Source organism: Ricinus communis, chromosome 6 (genome assembly GCF_019578655.1).
Source record: "Ricinus communis isolate WT05 ecotype wild-type chromosome 6, ASM1957865v1, whole genome shotgun sequence".
NCBI lineage: Eukaryota > Viridiplantae > Streptophyta > Magnoliopsida > Malpighiales > Euphorbiaceae > Ricinus > Ricinus communis.
In genome coordinates, this window is record NC_063261.1 from 23546926 (window position 1) to 23559110 (window position 12185).

Consider the following 12185-nt stretch of genomic DNA (forward strand, 5'->3'; position numbering starts at 1 on the left):
CTCACGTGCTCAACTCTTGTGAAGATTCTTGAGTTAGATTCCAAATTAATTTTTAACTGAATGATATAAACCTGCCATTGCTATGGTTTTGTTACTTATTTTGGTTAAGCTTGCTTTTTAATTAGAGATCAGGTAAAAGATGATGGTGGTCCATACCCATTTAGAAAAATGTTGTTCTTATGAGTACCAATGCACTTCTCACCATGTACATCAGAGGCTCCTATGATCATCCATGTGAGATCCAAGATTCAGTTAGTTTTTTAATTAGCTTCTCTTCTCTTTTCATTTTTTTCTTTTGTCTTTTATTTTTATTTATTTTATCAGGTGTATTGAAGGCATAAAGAGAGTCGTATAATAACTAATAATAATAATAATAACACAACAATGTACAAGAAATTCGAATATATAAGAGGCACAATGGTTTATGGCTGAAATAACCGAATAAAGAGTAAATTTGAAACTAGCCTTTTCTTATTGGAAACCCAAATGGGGTCTTCAGCCACTGAGATATAATCCATTAACCATTGGGCCAAGAAAAGGAAAATAAAAGATATAACAATAAACAGATTGGAGAGTGCAATTTTGAATTTTTTTAGATTTAAATGATGGTATATTAATCAAATAAATTATATTTACTTTTCTTCTATAAAAGAGAAATTGAATTATCTACTATTCAGGAAATTCTTTTGACTATATAATTCGAATACAATTAATTCCGAGAAGAGGCCTTCTCTCCCGACTTAGCGCATACCAAAGGAACCTAAATATGAAAGGATGTGGCCTTTTAATTCAAGATTTCAAAATCTTGTTCATTAATAGCAAGATTACCACTATCAACATACTGTCTTTATTGGAAAAATTTCAGTGTTAGGTGTAATTTATTTAGGAATTTGGTGTAATAGAGCTGACGGCGTAGGCAATTAATGCCCGGACTTCAATTTTGACCGCAAAGATAATAGAGGGTAAGAATCTTTACTGCAGGACTCAGGAATTGCTCGACACACCAAAACCTTGAAACCCTTTTCTTGTAGTTGTATACAAGATCAACTTTTTCTGATAAAGAGACCTATCAGAGTAGGGTTGTTAAAATAATGGCTATTTCTACTCAAAGAGATAGCGATCGCTTGTTGTTTAAGGCAACTAGACCACATTTTTTCAAGATCGTTCTGAATGATGTTATTCGTGACAAGAAGCTTGTAAGCCTTCTCTTCCTAATTTCCTTCATCTTACTATAATATCAAGAGTTGAACTTCTTTTTTTCCATTTAATTTTTATAGAAAATAATAGAATATCAAGAATTCACCTTTTTCCTTCAAAGAAAGAATTTGTATCCTATATTCATAGAATTTTCTAGGTTTAATTTCTTTAGAGTTAATTTTTTTTTGTTCCAGGCTGGAATTTGGATGATTATCATGTTCTGCAATTTTATATAAATGACTACTGAATTTGATGCTCTTTAATATCAGGGATTCCCAAGGAAGTTTGTGAGGAAGTATGGAGATATTTTGCCAAATACTGTAGTACTGAAAGTACCTAGTGGTGACATATGGAGAATAGAGTTGATCAAGTGTAATGGTGAAATTTGGTTACAAAAGGGTTGGCAAGAATTTATGGAGTTTTACTCTTTAGCTTTTGGATTTTTCCTTGTTTTTCAATATGATCAGAGAAATTGCCATTTCAATGTAATCATTCTTGACACTAGTGCTTCGGAGATAGATTATCCATGTAGAAACAATGGTGAAAATGAGGTCCCTATTGATCTTGAGGAAGAATTTGTAGAGCCAAGAGTTGAACAAGTTGAAAAAGATGCCTTTGTTGAAATCTTGAATGCTTTTTCATCAAGCCGGAAAAGGAAAGAGAAATCACCGGTATCATCAGGCCAGCCACTGAAGAAGAAAAAGCTAGAAAATCCCACAAGACAATATGAAGGTATACAATGGTCATTTATGATTTTTTTAATTTTGGGCGGGGGTTCAGATAAAGAGTTCTTCAGGTTGTACTGATTTATTTTTGTCTAGTGTTTGTTCTCATTCTTAACTGGAGGGCTTAAATACTGCAGCTAATACTGGTAATGGAAGCATGAGTGTAGTAGTTGCAAAGACGCAACAATTGAGTAGTGATCAGAAAGCTTATCTGCTTAAGAGAGCAAGGGTTGCTTTCAATTCTAAAAATCCCGCTTTCACGGTCACACTACAGTCATCATATATTCATCCCGGATATCAATTGGTGAGTAATGATTTAATTCAGATTTTGAAACAACAGTAGACTGTGGTAATCATTTTTTTCATCTTTTCAATTTATCTTTATGGCTTTTCTGATTCTTGCTTCTATTGTATTGTTATTATTTTTAATTCTTTCGTTTCTCTTTGTAAATGCTTGCTCAGGGTATACCAGCAGGCTTTGTCAATCAACATGTCGATAAAAAGTACAGTGATGTCATCCTCAAAGCTATGGATGGGAGGAGTTGGCCTGTCAAGTGCTATAAATCGAAAACAAATGGAAGAACAACTGCAAAACTCTATAATGGATGGAAGAAATTCGCGCAGGAAAATCGTTTGGAAGTTGGTGATGTTTGTGCTTTTGAGTTGGTCAGTAGCAAAGAAACTACATTTAGAGTTGTCATATTCCGCAATGGGAAAGATGCAAGTAGCAGCCCATCATTCGGTCAGTTTTGATTTACAAATGCAATGGTTAATTTAATCTTGGTTTGTCCAGGGATGAACCCAGATCTTACCAAAATGCTCAAGGAAAACAGAACATAATATGTCTTCTTTATGCAGGTAACAGCGAGGAATTGAATCATGAAAAACAGAATGCGACCTGTAAGAAGATAATTAAAGGGACTTATGATGAAGCTGCAAACAAACTTACAGAAAACATTCTTCAAAGTGGTCATCAAGTCAGGCTAGCTGAAGCGTTTCCCTCTGGTAAGATTGTAGACACTTTATAAATGAGTTCATAACTGAAAAGCATTACTAAAACTAGCTGAAAATTAAATGCAATGATCTGTTACTAATTTCTAGTCTTAAATAAAATTATGTTAGATTCAGTCATCAGAATAAATCAAATATTGATGATTGAGATGCACATGTCCGGTTATGTTACCATGCACCATTTTCACTTGCCAAGGTGGGGAAGAACTTAAAGTTCCTCTTATCAATTTCTGAATTCGGCATCATTTTGATTGCCCCAAAAAACATATTGATGGTTTGTAAACTTCTTCTTTGTGCAGCATGTACCACTGAATTTTATGGCAAAATGTAGCAATCAAAGCACAACGAACGTAACGTTACAGGTTAAAAACAGACAGTGGGATGTGAAACTTATTAGTTATGCCTCTAGAGGTATATTATCAGCCCGATGGCCTGCATTTGCACATAACAATGTACAAGCAGGTGATGTTTGCATCTCTGAGTTGATTAATGCCGCAAAAGGTCTCGATTTTGAGGAGACATGGTAACTAATCGATTGTTGGTACTAGTTCCGTATCATTTTTTGGGATGGTATTTTTCTAGTAGTACAACTTGGATTTAAAGGGAAATGGCTGAATAGGATCTCCTGTGTATATTCAAGAAACTATGTCTTACGAGTTGTTGCATTTTATTTGCTTCCCCTCTTGACTTCAAACCCCATCAAATAATACATACTTACCTAAAACTTGACTTGAGGCATCGAATTTGGCTTCCAAAAATACCACTGCATGAAAAGCACCAAGATTTTTCTCTTACCTTTTCTCGTCTGCAGAACGACTTTGATGATCTGATTGGTTCTATTTCAGCTTAGTCTTTGGCCAATCTTAAACAGCTATGTCCTGTCCTGTGAAGCTTATAAGAGAGTTTTAGATAAAAACTTGGAACAAAACCAGCTTTGATTGTTCCACTTATTTCAATTGCTACTTGGTTATATGTTGCTCTTGCAAATTGTTATATTTCCATAAACCCTTTTAATTTTTCTCTCTAAGCATCTAAAACACAGTGTTTCATCTTCTGACAATGAGTTAAAATTAACTGAACCATAGAAATCTAGAAGAAGTCGTGTCCTTCTTCTCTCTTGTTGCGAATAGCAGAAAGGGAAAAATGGGTTCAAAAGGCGAAATCTTGTCACTGTACCGTTCACTTGTATAATCAGTTCAATAATTTTATGACTACAATACAAAGCGCTGCACTGGCGGTGCTTTCTCTGAAGGCAAAATTGATAGACCAGATTGATAATTTCCAAAGCCAATGATATAATCGAAAAGATAAATAAAGTTTGAAGATAAGTGGGATCCAATATTAGGATAATTTGATTAACTAAGTACTAGGATACCCGAAACTAGATTGTAATTTGAAAAAAAAAAAAAAGCAAACTAGCACTGTTAAATATAAAAATTCAAAATGTGATTAGGAAAATAAGTAACAATGGCTAAACCTCCACATGCAGGTCTTTCTTCAACCGAGAGGGCATTGCATTAGGCTGCTCCATTAAATGGGTGTACAATTTACGATCAAAGTTGCATTCAGAACTATTTGCCAAGAAATAAAGTTAAAAATAAAAATACGAGAGTAAACTACCAATTATAGGCTCAATTTATAACATTTGTGACTACTTACCTGTCTCTGCCTGTTCAAATTCATGATCACATTTAAGCTACCTTTCTGCTCCTCCGGCTACTTCACGTGCTTCCATTTACATGTTATAAATAAACTGTGCTGTGGTCTCCCTCCCGAGGATAAAAATAACAAGAAGAAACTTTGTTAACTGGAAATTTTCAATAGAAAGCTGCCATTCTAGAATGGAATCTTGTTCCAGAAGAGACAATGGGCGCTTGATGTTTAAGCCAACAAAACCACATTTTTTCAAGATAATTTTTGATGATGACATTCGTAATAGAAAACTAGTAAGTATTCTTATTTTTCTGTTCATATACATGTTTCTTATATAATATCATATGCATGGATACACAAAAAGTTCTGTCCACTACTCTTCCTACTTTTAGCTATCTCTCTGTCTCTCTTTTTCTTCTTGTCATAAATTATTTTCGTTATCACTTCAAATATGTAGACCTTATGAAAACAGCATTTTCCTGGGTTAGATTTCTTTAGAGAAACAGAATTTTTCTAATTTTATTTTGGATAATTTCTTGTACAGAGGACTTATTTTATATCTAACAGGGTATTCCAAAAAGATTCATCAGAAGCTATGAGAATGGTCTATCAAATCCGGTTATCCTGAAAGTTCCTAGTGGTGCAAAATGGCAAGTAGAGCTTGTCGAACATGATGGTATAATTTGGTTGCAAAATGGCTGGCAAGAATTTCAGAAGTATTACTCCCTAGCCTTTGGATCTTTCCTAGTTTTTGAATATAATGAAGGAGATTTTGATTTCAATGTAACCATATTTGACAAAAGTACTACAGAAATAGACTATCCAGTCAGTATTATCAATGGAGACACTGATGTAGATCTTGAACAAACTGAAAGTGATGCTTCTGTTGAAATCTTGAGTCACTTCTCACCATATCGGGAAACAAGAAAGAAATCACCATTGCCATTCTCTCCACCTACTAAGAAGATAAAGCTAGAGAATTCTACAGGACAAGAAGGTATTAAATTTCTTCCTGAAAGAAATTTGCAAACAGCTTTTTCTCGTATTACTTACCAGATGAGTGAATTTTGCAGAAAAGAAAGGAGGAATTTTTTGTCAGAAACAGATACTAGATGAGGTCCTGGGCAGAATAAAACCATTAACTGCTGAGGAAAAGGCTCAAGCACTTGATAAAGCAACAACTAATTTTAAATCTAAAAATCCATTCTTTATGATTGCAATGCAGCCATCATATGTTCATCCTGCATATAAACTGGTAAGTGTTAAATCTGGAATTATTTGTTTTAAATAATTTTTGTAGGCTTGTAACTGTTTCTTTTTTATTTTTAATGGTTTGTGTAGACTATACCAGCAAGGTTTGCCAAGAAATATTTTGAGAAGAAACGCGATAATGCCTTACTTCGTACTGTGGATGGTAAGACCTGGTCTGTTGTGTACAATTATGATTTGAGCAATGGAAAGGTAACAAGCCCAAATTGGTCATGGCTGGAAAGAATTTGCACATGAAAATCATTTAAAAGTTGGTGATGTTTGTGTATTTGAACTGATAAACTGCGCTAAAATTACAATGGAAGTTGTCATTTTTCGACATATTAGAGTTGCAAAGAACAATCCATCACTTGGTTAGTAACTATTCATGAATCCAACGGTTAATTTCAATTCCGTTTTCTAATCATAATGTGATTCAGAAAACAGAAGTTACCCTGCTTTAGGTTGGTGTGATGCAGTGAAAGAGGAAAAATACTAACAGGAAGTTTATGCAAAGGCATTCATGTTCAAAGGTTCCTGAAGCTGTTGTAGCAGCCAACAAAGTTGCCTCTTTGAATCCTTTCTTCAAAGTAAATATTCGATCAAGCCATGTGGAGCACGGCTCTTTGGTAGAGACTTGAACCTTATTCATGCATGATAGATTTGTAAAGTTACTGTTTGTAGAAGTTTTATAGATCTTGAAGAGAAAAAAATTACGTTAGATTTGAAACATAAAAGCAGATGATTAACTTTCTCTTCTTCCGTGAGATTTTGCTGGACCTGCCGATATTGAAATCCTTGTGCAGACTGTACCTGTGGAATTCTTCAGGAGTTATGCCAAGAAGAGCATTGAGAATGTAATATTACAAGTTGCAAGGAGACAGTGGACTGTGAAATTACTAATCTACCGGTCTCCTCATCAAGGTTGCTTTTCTGCAGGATGGTCGTCATTTGCAAAGGAAAATTCTATACAAGTAGGGGATGCTTGCATCTTTGAGTTGGTTAACAGTGAAACCATGTTGCTAAAAGTCTCTTAAGTAACTTAATCTTATTCCCACGTCGGAAATGGAACATTCCGGAGGAATTCTCGGATAAACCTGGTGTATGAAACTATAAATTAAATTAAACATTGATAATGCAAATAAACCAACTAATATAAATACAATACTTGATAAACAATGTTACATTTCATTATTTATTTTTACTTTATTTACGGACTAAATTTACTTGAGAATTTCTCAATATTTTATAATTTTTTTTAATATGTAGAGGTATTTACTTCTTTTGTAATTTATGGGTGGTTCGACGGAAATTTTTATAGGAAATTACTAACTTTTCCAACCCTCACTCTATACTTTTCGAGTTTATTCACATGTCCAGTAAATTTAAAACCTTGTTTCTTTTATTTTGAAAAGCAAAAATAAAATCAATCTAAACAAATGGTTGGGTTTTGAATTTGGTAGAATATATAAGATAAATTATAGCATTCACTTTATTTTTCAGACAGTATACATTGAACATAAGTATTTTAACACACCAAAAAATCTAAGTTGAAGTTAAAATTAGCAATTTTAGTTCAAAGTTTTACTTCAATATACATTTTGGAGTTCAAAGGTTTACTCCAATATACATTTTGGAGTTCAAAGGTTTTCTCCAATATACAATTTGGTCACAAAAAAAAAAAAAAAAGGATTGCTACCTGTAAGCAGTTAATTAAAGGGACTTGTAATGAAGGTGCAAATAACCTTACCTCACCAAGTCCATTCTTCAAAGTGGTCATCAAGTCAAGCCATCTAAAGCGGTTCCCTCTTGTAAGGTTCTTGAACAACATTTGTAGACATTTAAAAGAAGGAAAAGAAAAAAAATTAAAGAAAGTTCAGAACTGAAATGTATCACTAGAACTATTACCAACCATAGAACGAAAGTAAATGCAACTACAGAAATGCCAGAGCAAATATAGAAACATCAAAATTGAATCAAATGCTGATAATTGAGAGACATATATGTCTAGTTATGGTACCATGTCAGTTGCCAGGATGGGGAAGAACTTAAAGTTTCCCTCATCAGTTTCGGAATTAGGCATTTACCACTAGAGTTTATGGCAAAATGTACCAAGCAAAGCACACAGAGCGTGACGTTATATTAATCAGCTATGCATCTCGAGGTGTATTGTCAGCTGGATGGCTTGTGTACTATCTACTCAAAAAGAGCGAAAGGATATGTTAAATCTGTGAAAAGATTTGAATATGAAGGCTTGAGATGTTTATTGATCAATGATGTGTAATTGTATTGTTTCTGTATTCTGAGTTACAAGATGAATATGCATTCTGTTATATACAACATGAGTGTAACGGTCCTATTACTAATTTGTTCAATTCCAACGTTAATTTCCTGTTAGGGAGAGGTAGAAGCAGCCTTTTCCCTTAGGGGAGAGGTGTTGCTCCTTCTTTCCTAGCTAGGCCTGTGATAATTTAGAAGTCTGAGGTCAGTGACCATCAGTCAAGGATCGTCAGTCCTTACGGGTGGTCTTTGCCTGCTGAGCTTTGCCATTGTGGTATGATTTAGTTCTTCAACATTCCCCCTCAAGGTGGGTGTGAATAAATTGATAAAACCCATCTTGCTTAGAAGTCTTTGGTGGCTTGCTTTGTCTAGGGCCTTGGTGAAGATGTCTGCCAGTTGTTCGTGGCTTCTGACAAACGGGGTTGTGATTTCTCCTTATTAGACTTTTTTTCTTATGAAATGGTAGTCAACTTCAATATGTTTAGTCCTTTCGTGAAAGACTGGGTTTGATGCTATGTGTCTGGCTGCTTGGTTGTCACAGTACATCTCCATTGGATCCTTGCACTTTACTCCCATGTCAGTGAGCACTTGCTTAATCCAAACAAGCTCGCTAGCTGTTGATGCCATGGCTCGGTACTCGACTTCGTACTAGATCTTCTTTATTCTTGATTGCTTTTTGCTTTTCCACGTTACCAGATTTCCTCCTACAAAGACACAGAACCCAGAGGTTGATTTTCTGTTGCAACTGCCTGCCCAATCTGCATCGGAGAAACCAGCAACGATGTTAGCATTATTATTATTCTTCATCAAAATACCTTGGCCTGGAGTACCCTTGAGATATCTTAGGATTCTGTCGACCGCATCCAGGTGGGCAGTACGGGGAGCATGCATAAATTGGCTAATCATGCTTATGGCATAGCTAATATCAGGCCTGGTGACGGTTAGATAGATCAATTTTCCTACCAACTGTTGGTAGTGACCTATGTCACTTAAAGGGTCGCCATCCTCTAGATTGAGATGGTTTTTCGTTTCCATTGGAGTATCTACAGGCTTGGCTCCTATTTTTCCTGTTTCTTGCAGAAGATCTAGGACATACTTTCTTTGAGATAGGAATAGTCCTTTATGAGATTTGGCTATTTCTATTTCGAGAAAGTAAGTTAGTTGACCAAGATCCTTGATATCAAATTCTTTCTTTAGAGCTTGTTTTACTTCCTCAATCTCCTTATTACTATTTCCTGTAATAATAATATCATCCACATATACTAAAATAATTATGGTGTGAGTGTGCGTGTGTTTAACAAACATAGAAGAGTCATAGGTACACTTGCTGAAATTAATTTTTAAGAGAAACTGACTAAGCTTGGCATGCCATGCTCTCGGTGATTGTTTCAGCCTGTAGATTGCCTTTTTTAATTTACATACCAGGGAAGGCTCAGAGGCTAATGTATGGCCTGGTGGAAGTTTCATGTATACCTCTTCGGCTAGGGACCCTTGAAGAAATGCATTCTTGACATCCATCTGAAATAAGCTTCACCCTGAGTTAGTAGCAACAGACAATAAAATACGGATTGTGCTCATTTTAGCTACTGGGGCAAAGGTCTCTTGGTAATCTACACCATAAGTTTGGGTAAAACCCTTTGCTACTAGCCTGGCTTTGTACCTTTCAATGGTACTATCATGCTTGTATTTGATCTTATTTACCCATTTACAGCCAACTAGTTTTTTATTTAATGGTAGGGTAACAAGATCCCAAGTTTCATTTTCTTCAAGGGCCTGGAGCTCTTCTTTCATAGCCTTACACCAATTAGGATCGATGTTGGCATCATAGAAAGAGGTAGGCTCAGTGTGTGATGTGATAGTATTTAAATAGGTCCTGTATGAGGATGATACAGAGTTATAACTAATAAAGTGATGAATAGGGTACGATACTGAATTGGACACATAGTCCTTTAGCCGAGCAGGAGGTCTAGTTGGTCTAGTAGATCTTCACAGGGCGAGTTCTTCTGTTGGTGACTCATTCCGTAAGGCAAGTTCTTCTGTTGGTAACTCAAGATCTCCCCCTGAAGAAATTGCCACAGGAATGGAAGGCATTCCCCCTGAAGGGTTAGGGCTAGGGCCAGCGATGGGCACACAAGGGTGCTCCTGAGCGGAAGAAGTATCCTGAAGAATGCTGTCAAAAAAGGAAGAGTTAGAGGGAAATAGATCTGCTGAGAGAACTGTGGGAGGAATGGGATCACAAGGAAAGTAAGGGGTGGTTTCGTGAAAAGTCACATCTCGGGAAATGTAGGATTTGTAAGTGGTAGGATCATAACATTTGTAGCCTTTCTTTTCTGAGGAATATCCTAGGAAGATGGTTTTGACACAACTTTTGTCCAACTTATGATGACGTCTGATGTGAACAAAGGCAGTGCAACCAAATATTCGAATATGACCGAGGTCAATTTTTCTTTGTTTGAGAAGCTCCAGAGGGCTGAGATTGTTAATAACAGAGCTGGGGAGCCGGTTGATGAGATAAGCGGCGGTAAGGAGGGCATCCGACCAAAATATGTGAGGAACATTGTTTTGAAAAAGGAGAGTACGAGTAACTTTAAGAAGATGTCTATTTTTCCTTTCTGAAACCCCATTTTGTTCAGGGGTATAAATGCAAGTAGTTTGGTGCAAAATACCGTTTTGAGAAAAAAAATTCAGAAAAGTTCTTATTGACATATTCAGTGCCATTATCTGAGCGAAAAATTTTAGTTTTGGCGTTGTACTGATTTTTAATAAAGGTAAAAAAGTTGAGAAAACATGTAAAAACCTCATTTTTGCCTTTTAGTAAATAAACCGAAGTTAAATCAAATAATTTAACAAAATAAACCCAAGGTAAAAAAGTGAGTAATTGTCAATAAAAGTGACAAAATAGCGGAAATGATTATGGGAGGTAATGGGAGCAGGTCCCCAAACATCAGAGTGGATTAAATCAAATAATTTTTCTGATTTGGTAGACGATGATGGAAAAGGTAATCTAGTATGCTTTGAAAATTTACAAACATCACAACAGCTTGAATCTATTTGAAGTTGGAAAATTTGTTTCAAAATTTTATCGGACGGATGCCCAAACCGCCTATGCATCAATAAGCCTTGGTTAAAGGAATTGGTGGTGGTCAGACATTGACTAGGAGTGGTGAGATAGTATAGGCCATTTTGAAGGTATCCTTCACCAATCGTCTTCCCGGTGAGTCGGTCCTGAAAGATTACAGTAGATGGTGAGAAAATAACATTGCAATTTAAAGTTTTGGTGATTTGACAAACAGATAATAAATTAGATTTAAAAGTAGGCAGAAGAAGAATATTTGCTACTAGTTTATTAAACAATTTAGATGAGCCAAAACTAGAGATTTCAGCTCAATTTCCATTAGCAACGATCACATGTTGGGAATTTGTCGGGATAAAATTATGTAATTTGGTCGGATCCCAGGTCATGTGATCTGTTGCACCGGAATCAATAATCCAAGTAGAGTATTTATTTGTAGCGTGTTGCGATACCAAACCTGACCCCCTGGAATTCTGAGGCTGTAGAAGAGACTGAAGCTGAGAAATTATTTAGGAAATTTAGGAATTTTCGGTTTGATTAATTTCTGGGCGGGTTGGTGGGGTCACGGGTTGGATCCGGTTGGCCAGAGCCGTATTCTTTGGTGTGGGCTGGGTTGGCCCAGAAGCTGTTGTTTGGCCATGAGGCCGGGTGAGCCCATGACCTCTGCTGCAGTAGCCGGGTCGGGTTGGAAGGTCCGACCGCTAGCTATCGATCCGATAAACATGTCGAAATTTTTAGGTTTCGACATGTTTACTCCTATGCCGCCAAACCTTTCTCCCTTCCTCTCTTCTCTATCCCACTTGTTGCCTTGTCTCCCTCGCTCGCCTCTGCTGTGATTCGGCCTGAGGTGAGGATGGAGATGCCAACACCGTTCGGACGTGTGACCCTGCTTTTTGCAGTGGTCACACCACTCGACGTGAGTAGGCATCCCCTTGCCTCGAGCTGTTTTGCGTGAGTGCGAAGCGAAAGCTCTCCCTTCTATGTCCTGTCCCTGTGTC

At 36.3% G+C, this 12185-nt stretch overlaps 3 protein-coding genes across 5 annotated transcripts; all 3 read left to right on the plus strand.

Annotated features, from left to right (window-relative positions):
* Positions 1-709: 709 nt before the first annotated feature.
* On the plus strand, positions 710-3450 carry LOC8268260 (B3 domain-containing transcription factor VRN1). 2 transcript variants are annotated; one of them, XM_048375384.1, is made up of 7 exons: positions 710-1196; positions 1467-1929; positions 2060-2226; positions 2385-2664; positions 2781-2927; positions 3045-3129; positions 3233-3450. In XM_048375384.1, the coding sequence occupies exons 1-7, from the start codon at positions 1092-1094 to the stop codon at positions 3243-3245; spliced, it is 1260 nt and encodes a 419-aa protein (XP_048231341.1). In that variant the 5' UTR covers positions 710-1091; the 3' UTR covers positions 3246-3450. The 2 variants fall into 2 exon arrangements, with proteins under 2 accessions (XP_048231341.1, XP_015582772.2); XM_015727286.2 differs by lacking the exon at positions 3045-3129 and having other exon boundaries at positions 713-1196.
* A 5-nt stretch (positions 3451-3455) lies between these two features.
* LOC125368579 (B3 domain-containing transcription factor VRN1-like) lies at positions 3456-6710 on the plus strand. 2 transcript variants are annotated; one of them, XM_048375386.1, is made up of 5 exons: positions 3456-4879; positions 5154-5302; positions 5390-5583; positions 5660-5841; positions 5928-6710. In XM_048375386.1, exons 1-5 carry the CDS (start codon positions 4775-4777, stop codon positions 6090-6092), a joined length of 795 nt encoding a protein of 264 aa, XP_048231343.1. In that variant the 5' UTR covers positions 3456-4774; the 3' UTR covers positions 6093-6710. The 2 variants fall into 2 exon arrangements, with proteins under 2 accessions (XP_048231343.1, XP_048231342.1); XM_048375385.1 differs by having other exon boundaries at positions 5154-5583.
* Positions 6344-6871, plus strand: LOC8268259 (B3 domain-containing protein REM19-like). The gene is made up of 2 exons (XM_048375354.1): positions 6344-6463; positions 6641-6871. The coding sequence occupies exons 1-2, from the start codon at positions 6344-6346 to the stop codon at positions 6869-6871; spliced, it is 351 nt and encodes a 116-aa protein (XP_048231311.1).
* The last annotated feature ends 5314 nt before the right edge of the window (positions 6872-12185 follow it).